The 20,543-nt window shown below is 37.0% G+C and overlaps 1 protein-coding gene across 1 annotated transcript in view; it reads right to left on the bottom strand.

Moving 5' to 3' along the window:
- The window catches only part of CAMK4 (calcium/calmodulin dependent protein kinase IV), a 156,217-nt gene that overhangs the window by 64,933 nt on the left and 70,741 nt on the right, over positions 1-20,543 (bottom strand). The window contains exons 2-4 of the mRNA XM_032205478.1: positions 19,942-20,020; positions 4,370-4,432; positions 3,645-3,727 (exon numbers count right to left, since the gene is read on the bottom strand). Of these exons, the coding sequence (XP_032061369.1) occupies positions 3,645-3,727; positions 4,370-4,432; positions 19,942-20,020 (225 nt within the window). The remainder of the gene's footprint in view (positions 1-3,644; positions 3,728-4,369; positions 4,433-19,941; positions 20,021-20,543) is intronic.

The raw sequence follows: 20,543 nt of genomic DNA, 5'->3' as shown, positions 1-20,543 counted from the left end.
TGCTCAGAAGCATCAGAGTTGTCCTTCAGGACTCTGTCACAATGCCATAGTTTAAAATGTTCTTCAAGCATGCATGGCTGTTTCAAACACCCAGGAAAGAAAGAGGAAGGCCAAACAATTTTAAAGGCATGTCTGCCAGAACTGGGCTGGAGACACAGCTTTAGGAATGAACTAGAATCTCACTTAATTTACACCTATTAGACTTACTGGTGTTCTCTCTGTTTTGGTCATTGGTTTGTTTTATTTCACAACCGTTGTTACTGCTCACTTACTGGGGTGATGAAAGTCATCATGCAAACTAGCAATAAGTATTGTTATTTAAACTTCTCCAATTTGGTGTGCAGTTGTATTTATTGTGTATGGCATATCAGAATATGGCCTACAATGTGACTTATGAAGTCTGAGAAACAGCCTTTTAAATATACAAGCAAAACCAACTTGATCCAATTATACTAGCTAGGTGTGTAACAGACATTTTTGTTTGAATTTATTGTCTTTGGGGTAACATAATTGACCATCATATGATAGGTTATTTAAGCAGTAACATGGATTATATGATAGAAATACTAAATATGGTGAAGGAAGTTTGTGTTAGAGTGGCATGAAACCTGCAGAACATCAGGAAAAGTAGTACAATTCCAGAGAGTGAATCTGACTTGGGTATTTTCAAAATTGCCTTTATGATAAGGGGAAAGAGTGTATGAACAAATTTGCTCACCTGTAGCTCAAATACTGTGTAAAAGAAGAATGGGCAAATGGCAGAAAGCAGTAAAACAGATAATAAAAAAAGTATCTTAATGTTATCAGAATGAGCAGTACCTGTAACACCAATGAATGTGTTCATAGCAAGGAGAGCAGATACAGCAGTGTAATTGATCCAGTTCTATCATCCGCTAGCAGATAATTTGGAAGAGGCCAAACGACAGCTCCTTCAGAGTTCAAAAGTCACTTTGCTGTCTGTGTATAGCAGGTGGTTTACAAAGTCATATAGCTGTCCACCAAGCACGTAAGGTCCTGCAAACCCATGGGGTGGTCCCTGCCCACATCACAGTCCTGCTTGCCCACATGCTCTCTGTACAGTGTCTTGTCTCAAAAACAAGGGAGATTCTTGAGACTTCGTGAAGTCTATCATCCATATCTGACACAACCTCACTGTCCAGCAGGAGATTTCCCAGAGCTGTTTGGCTTTAGACTGAGACAGGAGTCATGCAAGCACAGTGGAGGGAGTGCACTGAGCTTCTTGCTATGTCAGAATATTCAGGATGTTATCCTTCATACTTGATATAAAGATATACAGATTGAAAAGGTAAAGCATGAAAGGGGAATTCTAAGAAAGCGAAGTTTATTTTCAGTGAAACTCAAAAGACAGCCACTGTATCTCATAATACAAGAGTTAGCCCTTCAGCCCTGCTGAAAAAGAAGAAAGGGACAGCTACCATTTAATTCATGTTATTAGAGTAGAACATCTTGGCTGCATATTTCTATTAGAGGTGGTTTTTTTTGGACTAAGCTTGAAGAGCAAAGTAATACTTCAATTGCTATTTTAACAGCTAAAAATAATTTTATTATTTTTTTTTCCAGATCACATACCAGATAAGACTGCATTGCGAAAGTTTCCAGTTTTGTTATATATGGAGAAAAGGAGGGGGCTTAACTCAGAAGAGCTCCATAGTATTAGTTCTCATTTGTAGCATCACAAGGGGGCACCGCAATTCTAGTAAGCATCTCTCTTCAGTCAATGCCAGGCAGCTTTTTGTAAGCAAACTGTAAAACCAAACCAAACTTGTAAACTTGTAACCCAGCTTGTAAACCAAGCCACTAAGCATATGATTTTGGTGAAAGATCAACCTGAGTACTCAAATGCCATAATCATATCCTGAGTACAGACGACAGAATGTTGAAAATGTCCCAATATTGAATTCTAGTTCTGTCATGTAACACAGTGCCACATCCCAGATCACATGTGGTCTTTTCAGTTCTCCCCCTCTACTCTGCTCATGTGAGGCCCACCTGGAGTAGATGATTCAGCTCTGGGGTGCCCAGCACAAGAAGGGCATGGGTCTGTTGGTGGAAGTCCAGAGGAGGGCCATGAGGATGATCAGAGGGCTGGAGCACCTCTCCTATGAAGACAGGCTGAGAGAGCTGGGGTTATTTAGCCCAGAGGGTGGTGAGGCACTAGGACAGGTTGCCCAGAGAAGTTGTGGGTGTCCCATCCTTAGAAGTGTATAAGGCTGGGCAGTATGGGGCTTTGAGCAACCCAGTTTTGCGGAAGATGACCCTGCCTGTGGCAGAGGATTTGGAACTGGATGGTCTGGAAGGTCCCTTCCAACCCAAACTGTTCCATGACTCTATGATTCTTCTATCACACACATAGTTGATGCTCAGAAAGTAAATATTTTACTGGCCTAGTTGTGTTCTTCCCTTTGCAAACTCTCATTAAACACTCCTGTATAGTATCTCAACCTTCTGAAAAAATGCCTAATCTGAAGCCATGTAGATATACAAAAGGCTATGTGAAAGGTAAGTCATCTTGCACAGGGTCCTGTATAGCTTGGTGCTTATTGGTTGTTTAACTTGTAGCACATCTGTCCTGATTGCTTTGACTAACTATTGAGAGACCACGCACCTTTCTTCTGTTGAACCACAGACATTACAAGAGGAGTTGTTTTTGTTATTATATTTCAGAAGTAGTTCATCTCAAGGCTGTAGCTATGAACACAGTATACAGAAGAGTATGCTTTTGTTTTCTCAGTCAAAGAACCCTTCAGACTGTGTCTTCAATGCATGCTTTATATAACAGTCCTCTAAAATATTAAACTTTAATAACAAAGAAGGAAGATTAAATTGCCTGTCCTTGCATGAGTTTGAAGGCACAGTACCTTCCTGTACTTTCTGTAATCTAACTTCAGTAAACTAACTGATTTACTCAAACCAGTATAAAGTGCTTTTCATATTTTCTCTTGCTCTAAAACAAACAAAAAACAACAACAACAAAACAAACAACAACAACAACAAACATCAAATCTACAACAGCAGAGTATCGTCACAACACTATCATAGATTTTTTTTTAACATTAAGTATGTGCGTATACTCCACAAGGATGTGCAGCACCATGAACAAATTACTTTCAGACTCAATAGCTGTCTTGCAGAACCATTGTAACAAAAGGAGAGGTTTTATAAATAGAATGACTATCAAGTAATATTTCTTTTTTGCTATTCTGCTTATCAACTTTTTATCTGACATAACACGATCCTCCTGGCTGGCTGATTGCCACCTACCACATTTTATGATGACCTGTCAATGTGATTTTACCAGTTTTCCCTGCCTTTTGTCTGTTTCAGCATGCTTTAATACTAAACACCTGCTGAACACCTTTCTTGCACTGCATATGCTCTTCAGAACTTACTGACAATTTCTTCCATTCTCTAGGCATGTAACATTTCCAAAACAAAATCCTGATAATCACATTTCCAAATATGTTTTTGCAATTAGTTCTTGCAAATATTTACTCATGTGAATAAATCATATGTTGATTAAATAATTCCAGTAATTACTGACACATGGACTATGTGCAGAGCAAAAACCTGGACTATAACTTCCCAGAGGGAGGTACAGAGTGAGGTTTGTACAGACAACTTACCTGTCAAATAGTTCTCCACCTGTGACCAATTCCAGAACAAGGCTGATTTCGGTAGGGGTCTCAAATATCTCCTTCAGTTTTATCTGGTAAAAAAAAAAAAAAAAAAAGGATTCATTTTTGTATTTGTCTTCTTGTTTGGCATATCATGGGGCCAACAGAAAGACACAGACTCTAGACAGTAAAGCAGAGGATGATACCAGCTGAAGTTGGTGTCTCATTTACTTTGCAGTTCAGCACATTATTATACACATTCTCTCATACTTTTTATTTATTTATTTATTTATTTTTCTGGCTTTACTCCCTTTACATTCCCCTTTTTGTTGCTCATTGCTATAAATCTTTCTGCAACCTCTACGTAATACAAGAATTTTAGAATCTACTTTCTTTAGCGTTCGTCAATAACTCTCTGTAAATCTTTCAGAGTAAGCTGAAGTCTCCCCAAAGACTGAAAATGCCAAATTTCTCCTATCCTTTACAGAGCTCTTTTTGCACAGTTTCTGACTGAACTCTGTAAGAACATCAATAATTTACTTTAAAGTATAATTCAACAGTCTTGCATAATGAATTGCTAATGAGCACATGAGAAGAAACCAAAGCTTTAATCTAAGACTCTCACAAATCTATATAGGTGAACCACAGTAGTCCATGCGGAGCTCTTGGGAATACAGGCATTCTTATTTTTTTATTTTTTAAAAACGAATGGGTTGGAACATAGCTGAACTTACGATGTTGGGATGTGAAAGGCGAAGAAGCACTCCAATTTCTGTGCGGACAATTTTCTTGTCTACCTGGTTAAAAGCAGGGAGGAAAAAGGTGAATAGTTGATTTCTCTGTTCACTATAGAAACTTCCAGTTGTATCACAGAAAAAGATGTATGAACAGCCATTCTAAATCTCCTGGGAGAAAACAATGATGCAAGGTACGCAAATCAAGTATACTGTAAAGAACAGTCTTCCATCATCACAAGACAGATACTATAACAGAAAAACATATCTGTCTAGCAAAATGATGACAAATGTACATATAAGTCATGCACGAAGTAGACTATAGAGAAGGTATCAGAGAAAGCTGCATGAATTCCTATTTTTATTCAAGCTCTGCCCTTGTGTACTGCTACTCTCTAGTTTTTGCCAGAATAGCTTCCTTTCAACACACTCTGATCACCAGCTGCACTTACATAGTTTTCTGCAGGTAGGATGAGCACATCAAAGCAGTGTAACATGCTGCTTAGGACAAAAAAGCAATGCAAAGGTCAGACGGAAGCAAGGTATAAGGCTTAACTTCAACTTGCTTCAGACATATCTGACAGAAAGGTCTACTTACGCGAAGACTATCCCTTTGATTAAACTCTGAGAGGATTAGCTTTACCCTTTCTTTCCCTTCTCAAATTGCTGGCTTTTATGATCCAGGCACAACCACTCTATGCCCTCTTGGGGGAAATTGGTCATTTCTCACAAGAAATGCAGACATGGGCAGTATTTCAGTCAGGAGAGATAACTGTTGATCACCCTGAACTTGAATGCTTAAGCAAGCAAGAAAAATGCTCATAAGCAAATTAAGCATGCTTTTTATGTTACTAGCGTAATCAATACATTTATGTGGGGGTGCGGGGGGGGGGAGGAGAAGAAAACTCTCTTGGTTGCAAATATTTTCTCAAAATCAAGAGGAATTCTACAACAATGAAAATTATAAACATTTTTCTTCTACATCAGTCTTCATCTCAGGGGTTATGAGCTTTTTCCAAATTGATGACACAAATGAAGTCAACCAGATTTTTTTGTTTGTTTGTTTTTAGCAGAGGCTTTTCATCAAACATTTATTTTTGTTTTTGTTGTTCATTTGTTTTACACAGTTGTTCATAGATGAACGGTTATACTATATAAATCTTTAGAAGGGACATATCTTCAAATTCTTAATGAAGAAGACTTGCTTAAAAAATGATCCCTTCTTTACAACCTGAAAGACAAGAAGCTCTTCTCTGTACCTAATTTTTCCCAGCAATGACAAAATACAAGTATCAGTCACACTCAGAACTACAGAACAAGCAGAATTTGATTCTCCCTGTGTGAGTGTAAGTCAGGAACAATTCCAGGACAGCAGTGCTGCAGTGGTTTGTCAGTTGTGTAAAGCAGTAGAGATATAGAGCCCTGAGGGACTTCTTGAAACTCCTTGACATTTACCTGCTTTTAGTAGCTCTGACAGGAAGCAAAAACCAACTTTGAACAGGTTTGATGCATCAGAGAACAAGCAGCAGAAAACAAAAATTAAAGAGGAATAAAACACTCCTTTCCCTGAATACCTAATGGGAGATAAAGAGCAGGGTCAATAGCTAAACCTTCTTGTGATACGATGAACATGCATCAGCACATTCCTTTGCCTCTCTGTCACTGGTGCAGTTGCATAGCTGGGACTTGGAGGCTGTGGTGATCCTGGGAGTAATAATACATGCCTGGGATCTTTTTATAGGCTTGGCACCTCAGACTGGATCAGAAAAATTAATGTGCTGTATCGCAGGGACAGCTGCTGCTTAGACTGAGCAACTCACCCCCTTCAAGGCTCCCATACAAACTGAACAATCTGCAGTTTGTTTTCTCCAGTTCTGAAAATGTTCACCCATCATGTATGCCTGGCAATGAGAATGTAAGAGTCTGTCCAAATCCGAAATATATTTCTTTTAGTACTAAGTAGATACTACTGACAAATGACAAAGGCCCCCTCTCAACTCACTGGTGGCAACAAATTAAGTGAAAAAGTAACTTGAGGCTCAGTTTCAGATAGGCAGGTCCCTCTGTGATACAGCTCCTGACCTGGCACGCATACTGTTTTTCTAATGCTTCTTCAGGTGATAGAATGAGAAAAAGGTACCTAAAAAATCAAGATGCTGGGTTGCAATGGCAAATAAAGTCACATACACATGCTTAGGAGTATTAAATATTTAAAAGCACACAAGAAAATGTCTATTGGGGTATTTTTTACATGAGAAGTGTTCATGTGTAAGTGATATAAATAGTTTTAGAGTAAAAGCAGCAGCATATTTAGCCACAACATTCTACTATAGGGAACCTCCTGTTTTTTAACTTGTTGCATTCTCACATCCTCCTAAGTATAGAAAGTACAGAGTTATATCAAAACCCATCTTGTTGCAGCTCATTCCAAGAAAATATATGTACCTAAATCAGTGTCAGAGTTGGCCTATTTGCAGTTTCATCAGGAATATCAACAATTCAGCTACAAATATTCTTGACAGAAGTGATCTGACAGGGTGACAGCCAGGCAGTTCACTCTAGCATATTTTGCTAGAGCAACAAATTTTTAAAATTTGGATAGTTTAGCCAGAATACTCTTTTACCACAAATGTTTGTGCAGATGTTCAGATGTAATACCTTAGAAAAATGAGGTTGTGAAACCATTTATTTTTGCCTCTTCCTTTCTGGACATAATTTAGGAATCTAGCACATTATCTAACAACTAATTGTTAGATAGCTTTCCTTAAATAAAAGTTACTCACAGCATTGTCAGTGAGACCTATGCAATTATATCACAGTCAAGAATAATAAAGTCAGCGGAAGTCGTCTATTTGTTAAGAGAAAAAACAATCACATGCTACCTTTCAAATGGGTCCCAGTTCTATTAGTTTATTGATTACTCTTCTACAAGCTTTCTTTATTCTTTGTTTTTAATTTATGTTAAACAGACTAGAGTGTGCTTCTAATCAAATATTTCATTAGTATTTTAGTCTTAGTATTAATAATTTCATTTTATTACTTAATTTCTGTTTGCATGCTTATTTTTCATTTGCTTGAAAAAGCTATCTTAATTCTTTACCTGGTTGTGTGTCTGTCTGGTTGTGTAATTTTAACAGTGGAGTGATTTTATGGAGCTATATTTTCTGTTTGTTAACTTCATACTGCAAGCAGTCAAAAAGCATTTGCTGTGATAGGCCTGTAAAGCAGGCTTCTGCATTTCTCCTTGGAGGATCTACATCAGTTTGAGAAGGTCTTCTCCAGGCAATCTTGAAACACTTATTTATCTATTCTCCACTGCTGACCATAAGAACTGAGTTTCCACTGCCCATGGACAAGAAAATCAAAACAAACTGTTAATGACTAAAACTTCCATTTATATGTTTCCACAGCTGTCCTGTGAAGACACTCAAATGAAGTGCTAACATGCAAGAACTACTTGCAGGTGTAACAAAGCACTGCCTTGTTCTGTGGCTTGCAGTGGTACACCTCTGTCAGTAAAGTGCATCAGGAGCCATGACTGCAGCACAGGTAAGTGTCTGCACACTGGCTTTCATATAACTAGCTAAAGTACCTACAGCAGCAAAGATCCAAAAACTGAATTTAGGAGCAGGAGGCATCCAAGAATCCAGTGCATTTAACAGAAATGGCTCTCCGCACTGCCGCCACTGCAGGTTGTGGCTTTGCTGTGCTTTTGGATGTGGCCCCTAGATGAATGGCAGCATGCTGCGTGCACTCAAACCTGAACTCCCATGTCCTGATTACAGACAGACACAGGGTTAACAGCATTAGTAGGGTATTTCCTTCAACAAAGACAGAGTCAGGACAGCATTTATCAGTGTAGATCAGTGAAATTATCCACCCACTTTATATTAAAACATTTACTTAAGGATGTAATTATTCCTGAATGTGTTAGTATTTTGTCTATCCAATTGCTTCACTTTTCTAGATCTAGGCATTCATCTGTCTTACAGATGTATGTCTAAAAGCACTGCATCTTCAAAAGATGATCCTGGTCACTCAATGGAGTTTGGTTTACAATCAGTCTATTTCTGGTTTATAAATTTCAGACTATTTTGGCAAGGGAAAGGGCTGTAAAAATTCTTAATGAAAGCTGAGATTCTTCTGTGTTTCCACATCCTGAGATGGTGAGGCTGAGTGATGCTATAAACCCCTGAGATGTGAACGTGTTGCTTCTATCTGAATTAAATCAAACACAAAATAAAACAAACTGTTACTGTGAAGAGGTTAGTCTAACTGCTTCCTTGCAGTAAGGTACATACATCATCCTGAAAACACAAGTGGCCAACAGAAGTAAAGGCCCCTCAAACTTAGTAGATAGCAAGAAGCAGAGTGAATTCCTCATTCTACAAGCCTGTACTTTTCTGTCCTCCTTTCCCAGGGCCCTACAGACACAGAGGGACACATCTGGCCAGATGTGGCCACCAGGCACATCAGGTGAGAATGCTGTGCCCTGGCAAGTGGCACAAAGCAGCTTTTGAGGAGCTTCACAGCACAGCCCACCTTACTGAGGCTGTTCAGCACAGCTCTGCACAGCTCCTTATTAAATATCCCAGTCAGTTATTGACTCACATGAACACCTCTAAGTGGAGCAAATGAATACTTTATTGAACCAATGGTTCAGCCTCTGAGCACGTACTTCCTTACATTTACAGAGAGCATGCTGCAAATTATTATTGGCTTACCACAACTCTCTGCCAAAAAGTGCTTCTAAGAAACAATTTTTATTTTCATCTCAGTTAGAGGAACTCCTCTGCAGCCTAGACCTTTCTGTACTTCATGGTGTCAATTGCTAACTACTCTTTTTAATTTTGCCATTATTTTATTTACTTGTTAAAAAGTATGACCACATAAACTACCTGCAAGCAGAGATGCTGGATCTCTGCTAGTCTACAGATCTGTTCCCAACTGTCATGAGTATGCGAAGGGCCACTGGGTTACCCAGCCTCTCTTGAAAAGTTTTAAGACAAAGTGAAATGAGTTTCTGAGCATGAATTTAAATAAATATTCACAAGAAGATTCAAACTAAGTATTTTCTATTTAGTTTTAGGTTTTGTTTTTTAATTTCAGAATGTCCAGAAATTATAGTTTCTGCCCAGCTCATACACAGAATGTCTTCTCAGGAAGCCTTTCAGTCACAACAAATATTAAAACACTCTAAAGATGACTTTTGAGTCTGCCTTTTCATCTGTGCAAAGCTGGTTAGTGCCATGTAAAACATCCATCTGAGCTGGCTTACGTATCAATTCAAGATAAAGATGTCATCCTTCACCATAAGTAATAAAAAGTCTCAGGGAACACAAGAAGCGTCATGGCTGTAAATCCCATAGCAGATGAAAATAGGTGCTTTTTATGTGTTCCCATCTATTTCTTTAGGTTAGTCTGGTGTTACTTTGTACCAGTATAGCAGTGGAGTGGGTGTAAAAGTGGAGTTAAAAAAAGCTGAAACTTCTGAACAAAAAGATACTTCTTTGTTTGAATTAGGGAATTTATTTAACACCTATTTCAGGTGATTTGATTCTTTGTGTGTCCTTTTTCAGAGGAAAACATGAGTTTTTGCAATAAAGAATTCCTCCCGTGTTTTAGGGGTTGTTTTGAGTGGGGTATTGCTTGACCTTCCCAGCAATGTCAGCAGCTCTCTTTTCATTAGGTAGCAACCTTTGTACTCATAATGCACTAATATTATCTTTAAATAATAAAAAAAGGTTCAAAAAGGTTTGTTTTGTGTGTGTGTGTGTGTTTTAAGCTTAGCAGACTTTTCCAGCTCTATCTCTATTCAAGCTGAACATGAGGTCCCTGAAGAACGCATCAAACAATAAAGCACAGCAGTAATTGCACAGCCCTGCAGTATCTTCTATAAACTCAGCAGGGAGTTTTCATTTTGTAGGTTGCTGACAAATTTTTTTAAGCCTCCATAAATCAACTAGTATTATTAGTGTAAAGAAAACAGACCACTCCTTATTAAAGCAAATATTTTCTGTATTTAGGCATGGGACCACGCTTCTAATTTGCATCTACAATACTTCAATGGATACATACACTTCAGATTGTACATGCTTGCATGGAACTGCAAGTTACATTAACATGTCTGCATTAGTCCTGTGAAGTGCCTAAAAGTCTGCTTGCACATGCAAACTGGCTGGCTGCAAATACAGATCAGATGGGCTTGTACAAACATATGTTTTTTAAAAAATGAAGGAGAAAAGTAGTATCTGTATATGATAATACTGTTAAACCATTACATATAAATTTTTCCATCAAGGGAGCAACACTTGCATTTGTCAAAAAGCACTCGATATTTTGTTTGCAAACCATCACATGGATAAAGATGATTTGTGGGGTTGTATATATTTAAGCATAATAAAGCAAATGCTGATTTACCTGATTAATAGCCCCTGCACTTTGTAATATAAGATTTTAATGGTAAAGCTGGCCAGATGCAGGTCATATTGCCATATTCTCCAAAAACATACAGACTTTTGTGAAGGGTGTCCTACTGCTCATCCACATTAACTTAATGGCATCACAAAAGGGTGAATCACAAAGTTCCTGTGGCTTGAACAGAGGTGATTTGCAATAACACATTATCTGTACAAGTTCAATACAAGTTACATGTTCATTAGAACAGGCCTTATTGAATGTTGTATTCTAACTATCTGACTAATTTGGTTGTTATTTCTGCTCTTGACTCATTTTTACACAGATTTCCTCAAATATGTTTGATAAATGTTGAACCATTTATGCAAACAAATTTCAAGCTATTAGGTATTCATGAGCTGCTCATTTCACCTATTCACTGTTTATAGTGTGTCACTGCTATTGCTAGAGTTCCCAAAGCTGGGTCAGGGAAGACATTTAAAACAGAAGAACAATGTGTAAATCAAAGGTAATTACATTTTTTTTCCAGTTTAAAATAGTCACATTTATGGGATTATGTAGCAAATTGTACTTGCCATTTCCTTGCCCATTCTTCTCATTTCATTTATACGGCTACAAACCCCAAAATTACGTCTCTTCCCAGTTAAAATTTATTAATTTAACTTTTACTTTAAGTAATGTAACCAATTTTAGACATCTGGCATTCTGTAAAAGGCTTCACATTCACACCATGACTCCAAATAAATAAACTGTATTGCCACATAATAGAAGTCCCCTAGAAACTGAGAGCTATTAGAGACAGAATATTGTATCTTATATGAGATAGAACATTTCCTATCATCTTCCTCTCATCAAGTACATTTTATCTTAAAGCTATTCTAATTTCTTAGGAGTCCTCAAATGCATGAGAAAGATCTGGAATATATTATACTTACTTACATTATTAGCCAAGTGTGATGCCTACTGCAATTTAAGAAATTGCACAGAAATATTAAGCTAATGTACACACTGTTCTCTGCATTAACTCACACTCACAGATGGATGTGAAACTTCAGTTCAGTCCAGTGAAGCTCTGATGCATAAAGACTACCATTAGTATTGTAATCTCCATCACAGATACCAAATTATTCTGTGTAATCAAATACACGCTCTAACACTTCATTTTGTAAGGCCTGGTTGTGAGTCTGCTGATCAAACAAGAATATTTTGTTCAACATACGTCAGGAAAGAAGAAATCTTGACAACTTCAGGTAAAGATAAAGTCTTGTGTGTAATCCCTGATAAAATGCCCTGAACCTCTGGACCTGCTGCTTAAATGGCACCTGAACTAGCAGACTTGCAGTCTCCTGATGCTAGACAAGCCTTCTGGCAGATCAGCCCCAAACACCAATGAGGGGTCCTGAAGTCACAAAGTCACTTCTGTATTATTTGACCATAGATATAACCAAATAAATGACTCCATGTCCCCAGAACTCCCTATAATTTACAGATTATACATTTTATAATCTGAATAGCACATAAAACTGGTATATCTTCAAAGGGAGAAAAAATCCCTTGTGGCAGCTTTTAGGGATTGAGAATGAAAAATGTTTGATACAATTGGAAGGGGAACCAGAGAAGCATGTAGAGATGGTGAGATAATTAAGACAAGTAGATAGACATCTGAAAGCATGACCATACAACTAACTTAAAGAGCCCAGTTCATAGATTAGAAACTGTAAACTGAGTTTCTTCTTAGTGCTAAGTGTCAACAAATATCATCAGAACTTACAGGACTGTTTCTGCCTCTACATTTCTTCAGTCCTTATGGAGGATATCTCAACTACATTAACGACAGGCACACTAGTTTGCCTCCTCTGCCAGGATCTACGAGCCATGCTGAAAAAAAAGGAGAAGCAACTGAGCTGGCTGAGAGCAGCAGGAATGTACAGTGACCTTCCTCTCCAGCAGATCAGACAGAAGATCAGCTTAGACTAAATCCCAACATGTGAATTCTGCACAAAAGTGCTGCAGGGTGCCTTCCATATTTAATCTGGAGTCCCTGATTCTTTATTCATTTTAGGAGTCAGTGAGGGAGATGCTGAGGAGGAGGCTGATATAAACTTGAACTAGAGCTTGAACTAGAGCTTGAACGTGAGCTTGAACTAGACCAGATGGATATTTGAATTTCAGTAGACTCACCTCTCTCTCTCTCCCCTTACTGCCATCAAATTCACATGCAGATTTGGCAAATCACATAGAATCAGAGCTACAAGATATCTCTGATTCATAAAGTGCTATTTGGGGGTCAATTTTGGTACCTACATAGAATAACAAATCCTGAGGACCTCTTATACTCTTCTGTTACTGCAGGTAAAATCTGTGGCTCAATCAGCTTTTGGTGAGGTCCAGCTACTCTAGGATGAGAAACTAAACGGGACCTACAAACAAATTTTTTGAAGTCTCCTTTATAACTGCAATACTCTGACCATTCTCTCATAATCATAGGAAGGGCAGGTTCTGCATGATGCTCAGCAGTAGCTGTCTCTCTTTGAACAAATTTCACACATCCATGACACAGGAGAGAGAAAATCTGGCTTGTAACACACAAGTTACATGGCAGACATGGCATCCACAAACACTACGGACATTTCCACATTGAATACATCACCAACAACAAATAAAATGAAGAGTTCAAAAGAACAAGAAACTTTTATGAAACACTTGCAGAGTTGCGCATTCTTTCATTTCTGCCTCCCAGCATCGTTTTAACATGAAAGATGGAACATAGGAAAGCTTACAGCTGATAATGGCATTCTTCTGATATGGTTTACACCTCTAATGTGGTGAAGGATGCTAAAGAGTTCCACAGACCTGCAAAAGTGTTTCATTATGGAGTTGCAATACAGAAGAGCACTGGCACCACCATCACCTTAAATCCTCATTACACCTTTGAAAAGAATAACGTAGAGATCTGAAAGGCTTTGAACTATGAACCCCAATTTCTACAGAGCGCTCCTTTCACCAGAGTTTGAGAAAAGCTGAGATCTAATACTCCACTCCTTTCTCTCTTCAGCCCTTTGTGCTGGCACTCTTCATTCTAAAAGCTAATGTAAAACAACAAAATAAGGGAAAAGAAGCCTTAACCAAAGGTTTGCACATGCCTGCCTTATCTCCATGGATTTTATCTGTGAAGAAAAGCATGCAGGATGTAGTCATTGCTGCTTTATGCACTATCTTACTAATTGCCTGGATACAAATCTGTTACAGATCCAGTTCCTAGTCTCAGCTCCTCAAGTGTCTGCCATCCATAAAATATGAAAAAACTACCAAGTTCACTGTGGTGCTGCAGCTAGAACACAGCAATGGCCCCCAAATAATAGCTGAAATAGGCTATAATGGTGACATGAATAGTTTTCCTAGAGTTCTGATAAACAGATTTTTGTCTTCTCATTTGTAGGAAACAGGACTCTCCTCTGCAGACATTAAGACCTTTCTCACAAATTCTTGAAAGCCATGACACAGAGTTCTTCTGACTCAGTATTTTCTCATACATTTACATTCAAATTCTGATCCTACTGTATTTGCCACTCAAGTCAGAAATCTACAATTATTTATCATGCTCTCTCTTCTTGTAGCACTATTGTTTTATTAGGGTGCAAACAGCTAAAAACACTATGATTGTTATGTATTCTTGAAGACACTATCTAAATTTCTGCAGGTTGATATTCCTGATAATACTGCTTAGAGATTCACAGGAGTTGGATCTTTGCAATACTAAATACACTTCAAGTAATAATTTTCTCAAAAAGACTGTAAATCAAAATGACTTGAATACCTCAATACTGATATATATATATTATATATATATGTATTTAAGATATATATAATATATTATAATATATGTATATGCATAAATCTAAAATTGAATTTTGTTTTAAATGATTTTATTAATGGAAAATATCAGCTCTGAGAGGAAAATTTTAGATTTTAAATATGCATATGTATGTAAATACATATTGTAAACATTTCCAACCTGGACAAATAAAATAAAATAAAATAAAATAAAATAAAATAAAATAAAATAAAATAAAATAAAATACTGCCATAGCACTTCAGACAAATTAGAATATTATGTCAGTCTCTCACTTTTTCTGTGGACTGGTTTTCTCAGCTAAATTTCTGTTCTTCTCAGATGCCAGTACAGAAAGGCTGCTGATTATTACTGCATCACCGGACCAATATATACAGGTTTCATCAATATGTACAGTCTACAGCAATGGAGAAACATGGTGGCAGGGAAATATGGAGGCTTCTGTAAGGTCACATGGCAGCAGTTAGATATTTTCATTTTATAGACACAGACATAGGAGCTTTTTCTACAAAAGTCCTATTTACTAACTCTGGCAATCTGCACGAGTGACACACAGTCCCTAAACCCATTTTTCAGAGTAAACACCTGTGGCACTTGCCATCTCAGTCAATTGGAAAGGTTCAACCAAAAGCAGCACTCTTCCAGGAAAACAAATGTGATATTTGCACAAGCCTCTTGAGTATGACTTAATACCACCAATTCACTGCAACTCAGAATAAAAAGCCCAGCCCACGATAATGTCTGTACAGCTGGGAATAAATAAGTTTATAACATATATATGTATATTATGTATACATATATAACACTTGAAAACCAACCCCACTTATGCAGGAGGGAAGCTTGTTACCTTTACATTTGTTGACACTCCTTTCTGCTCCACAGACATAAAGTATTTATTGTTCTCAAATTGTCTGATTAGTATAATTAGACCAATTCCAGCATAGCCATTGCCAACATGTATCTTGCAAACTGTTGCTGTGTTTCTGATCTGAGAACTTTATGTGCCTGAACAACATCAACCAGTCTTCAAGAAGAATGTTGCTTCATTAAAAAACAAAACAAAAACAAAAACAAACAAACAAAAAAACATATTTTAAGTAAATGCCTGGGAAGTAGTAGCTAAGTATCACAAACCCTGTGAAGGAGGATGCCAACATATGAAAAAAAAATAAATAAATAAAATTAAAGTTCTCCAAAATAGTCTCACTTATTCAGTTGCCTCATTGGCTGAGACACAGAACACCTACAATTTCATAATACTTAACCCATTTTATGGGGCAGTATATATCAGTTAAAACCTACAAATAATATCCAGGCAATCTTACAAAACACTACTATTAAACAAATCAAATAAATATTATCTCCATGTTATGAATGACAAAGCTGAAACAAAAGCAGTAAATAACTTGGTCAACAGCGCAGGCTGAGCTTGGAGTACAGAAGGACCCAAGCTCCAGGCAACCTGACTCAGAATCCCTTTCCTGAGTGTGTTGCTTTCCTGCAGTGACAGCTCCCAAATTACTTCTGTTACAGTTGTTAACACATCTAAAAAGATGTACATCTAAAAAGAGGTACATCTAAAAAGATGGCAGGCCCTCCATGTTTCGATTTGCAAAATGACAGAGCAGAGGCCATCTGTTTTCTTCATGGTGACACTCACTAATATTTTTTAAGCAACTCATCCAGACCACAGCAGGAAATTTAAAGGCAGAGGTGGACCTAATTTCTTGGAAGGCATTTATTTACCTGCTCAAATAACAAGACGATCTCCAGGCAGGACCTTGGTTCAAATGTTGCCTAGCTTCCTCAGAACACACCAGAAAGAGGCAAAGGTCTGCAGAGTAGAGGCTTTACTCTATAAATAGCACATTTTACTCCCTTCATGAATCCAGTGTTCTTCCAGTATGATCCGTATGATATATACTGTATACAACAACTGTTTCAGAATGATTGATTACAAATCTCATGTAATTCTTAGTCCCTGCATAGAGTAGTAACAATCATGTTTGTAAAATGTATCCTAAAGATACTTCATTTTTCTTAAGCAAATACTGAGTCACCTTTGCAGAAGTGCATAGTGAAAAGCAAACTGACCTCATATTTGCAACTGGAAGTTTGTAAGTTCATCTCTGTACTTACCTCATTTGATGATTATATTTTTTTTCTGAAGCACTGTATGAATCTGCTTTTTTTTTTTTTTTTTTTCCCTGCTTGAAATGGATTTTCTTATAAAGGTATTCAATGAATATGATTCAATTATTTACATCTACAACCTTTACAAAAAGAAAGAAATCTGCTAAACACAGGAGATTGAAAAATGAGTAGATAATACAACCTTATGTTTCAGTTAAGCTCAGAAGACTAACAGCATAAAGTTTGAATAAGGCATTTAAGCAAATCAAAGACAACAGTTTAGCACATTAATTCACTGCCCATAGATGTAGGCTTTTAAGTTTATTTCTTTTTATATCTCTTATGAACAATTCCACATTTAATTTTGTGTACATTATATCAGAGTTTTTTTGTTTTGTTTTGTTTTCCCTGCTAATAGATGTATCAACTTTTCTTTTGGCTTCTTTACCTCTTCTAACAGTTGCATTTTAGCTACTTTGGAAGTATGGTATTAATTCATTTCCTAACTCTGGCAGTCAGAAATTTCAAGAGTAAGAACTATAAAGGTTTCTTGAACTAAGTTTTGTTCACCTAGATGATGAACTAATATCAATTACAGAAGCTTCTAAAAACTCACGTCTTTCCACAAGTATGTGTACTCATAATTGACTGGTACATCTTGCCAAAACCTTTATTTGCTTTTAAACAGGACTGCATTAGGTGAAATGAAAAATTAATCTTATTACTTAAATAAAAAGAACATTGATAAGCATTTTATGTTTCTTACTGTCTATTCCCAGCATGCTACTTCAGTCCAAAAGGATCATTTGTTTCTTGTCTGAGCTGTTCTCTTGAGACAAAAGTAATGATTTCAGAAACTTTGTTTTAAAGGACAGTACAGTAATGATCAGCGCTCACAGTCTGGAGCTGCCAGACTTCTAACCACACGCCACTTGCTGCCATTTCCAGAACATGCTGGACCACTCGCTCCCTGACCCACCATTTTCATGGACACTCTTCCTTGCTGAGTTAGTCTTGCTCTGTGCAATGTTTAAAGTTAGGCAGTTTGAATGGAAAAATTAGAGTATTTGATCTTTTATCATCTTTGTCTTCTAATTTCCTGTGCCCTTTGAAACTCCTTTGAGTGCACATAAGAAAGGGAATTGAAGAATGGGTCTGTGTATCAAAAGCTACCATTCGCAGGCTCTTCCTCTTTCTCTCCCTTCAACTCCTCCACTATTGAACTGCCATTTATTTATTTATTTTTATTAATATTTAATAATTGTTTTAAAAAGTCAACAGGAATCTTAAGCTGATCAACATATCACTGTTTGACTTGGCCCACACTTGCTTATTTTTACTGGGAAAGGATCTGAGCAAAGATCAGGCCTCCTACTGTGGGAGCAGTGTAACACACAGTTAGTTCTGTCTCTGTGATAATAATTATGTCTCCAATTTGGAAGACAGCTACAGTAGCTCGTCATACACAGACACAAGCTGCATATCGTTACAGTATCTGTAATCAGTATCATGTTCTTAATTATACAAATAAGCCCAGTTATACAGTAATACACTTATTCTCATAACACAACAAAATGTGTATCATTACCCTGGGAAGAGCTCATTTACACAAGTTGTTTAATCATACTGCTGATACAATCAAGGTTGCATTAAGCTAACCTATTGATGTTCTGCAAATAACTTACATAACCATTTTCTTATGTCCTTCTTGCTTGCCATTTTTCTAGTATTGCTATCATTATAAAAAGAAATCTGTGTTAAAATAAGTCTGCTAAAAATCTGAAGTGAATAGTTCCCAGACACATATAGATGGATCTAGTATTAATGTGGCCATGGTGAACATGAATTAATCTCCACAAAGGCCAAAAACAGGGCAAAGAAATGGTTTTAAGTAATATCTTTCTTCCAAGTGCACTGCACAATGACAATCATGAAAAAAAAAAAAAAAAGTCCTTTGCATTTCCATAGGAAAGAGAGTGTAGGCTGCAGCAATGCAAACTGTGCTTCCTCCAATGCACCAGATGCAAATTCAAAAGCAGCAAACAGGACTGAATTTCTATGCCAGTTTAAACTTTGGCTTACTTTCAGAAATGACAAATTAATGCCAACATTTTACTCATGTGGAACCCACTTATTATGTCTTGCACAGAGACCACCAGTTAATTCAGCATTTAGACATGTTTACGCCTACCCACCCATCATTATGTTGTTACATGCGAACATTCCTGAACTTTATGGAATAATGGATGATTTAACACTAGAATAAACTGAATCAAAACCACTCATGAATAAAAATCATACCCATGCTTCACAGCTTGCTTGCTTCCTTCAGATTTATCTTTGTTAAGAACATGAGCTACTCTTCCCTATCCCCCACTATTCTCTTGCTGCTTGAAGTTTCTCAGACCATTACTAGCCTTTCCTCTTTAGTCTTTCTTCATGCTTTCCACCATCTATTTCACGACACACACAAAAATAGCTGTGGTATAAGTATTATATATATGGAGCTCTAAAAATAAATGTCACAACTGTTTCTTTTGTAATTTTGTAGGGAGAGAAAAAAAAAAAAAACACAAAAAACTATGAAATATTTAATTTTACTTGAGTTTGGGTTGATGTTTTAATCCATTTATGAAAAAGCTAAATCATATAATGATATTTTTTGAGCAAATCAATGTACTAAAACAATACGAAATCACAGAGTACATAAATAAAACCTGTTTCTTTTTCACAGTGAAAGAAATTTTCATCTAAAATGTTTTGCCCAAATCTAGGTCCATAATGCCAATACCAGATGAAGATACAAACAAGATTTGTGAAGATAAGGGGTTTGCAACAGAGTACTATTACATCTAAAAGCTGTTTTAACTATAAGGAGCTGAAGAAGTCCCCCTACAGAAAATACAAAGCTTAGTGGGGTCCTAAATCTAGTCCATTTCCCCCATGAAGAAACTGCACCGAAAGGGAAACAAACAAACAAACAAAACAAACAAAACAAAACAAACATACAAACAAACAAACAAAAAAAAAAACAGAAAGTCAGAAACAGATCCCAAAGCAAAAACAAAAACAAAATAAACAAACAAACAAAAACAGGAAAACAAACAAAAAAGCCATAAACCAAAACCAAAACCAAACCAAACCAAAAACAAAACCAAAAAACACTTACTGTCTTCTTCAACATTTTGACGGCGTAAGGTTTCTGGGTCCCTTTCTGCCTGCATCTGTAGACAATGGATGTAGCCCCACTAAATTAAAAAAAAAAAAAAAAAAAAAGGGAAGAACAGTTGTACATATGCCTCTTTGAATATGTCAATAAACAGAGTTGCCTAGCTGAAACTATGTTTTCTACTTCTTCGAGCTTGGGCAAAAATACCTTATTTTTCCCCACAGATGCAACCAAAAATATGGTCTAAAAACTGTTCTCTGTCAAACCAGTGAACTTCAGTGACTGATTATTCAGCCAACAGAACTGTAAGATCTCAAGGTGCCTCTTCGTCATGCCTTCTATGGATCCTGACGTATCCTGACATCCTGGATGACTCTTTAGGGCAGCAAGAAACATAACCTGGTCCAAAATATGTGGCAACCTATCATGTCTTTTTTAAGGCAATGCATTTGCAACAATCATTAGAGATGTTTTCTTTTTTCTTGTTGTTGTTGTTTGCCAACCATTGATGGCAGTAATGGTGACAGAGACACAAAAGAGGAAAAGATATAAGTATTGTGCTACTTCCTTCCTGGTTGCCCAAACAGACACATAGAGCACCA

The sequence above is a fragment of the Aythya fuligula genome, chromosome Z (assembly GCF_009819795.1).
Source record: "Aythya fuligula isolate bAytFul2 chromosome Z, bAytFul2.pri, whole genome shotgun sequence".
In the NCBI taxonomy this organism is placed as follows: domain Eukaryota; kingdom Metazoa; phylum Chordata; class Aves; order Anseriformes; family Anatidae; genus Aythya; species Aythya fuligula.
This window is presented reverse-complemented; position numbering and strand designations above follow the sequence as displayed.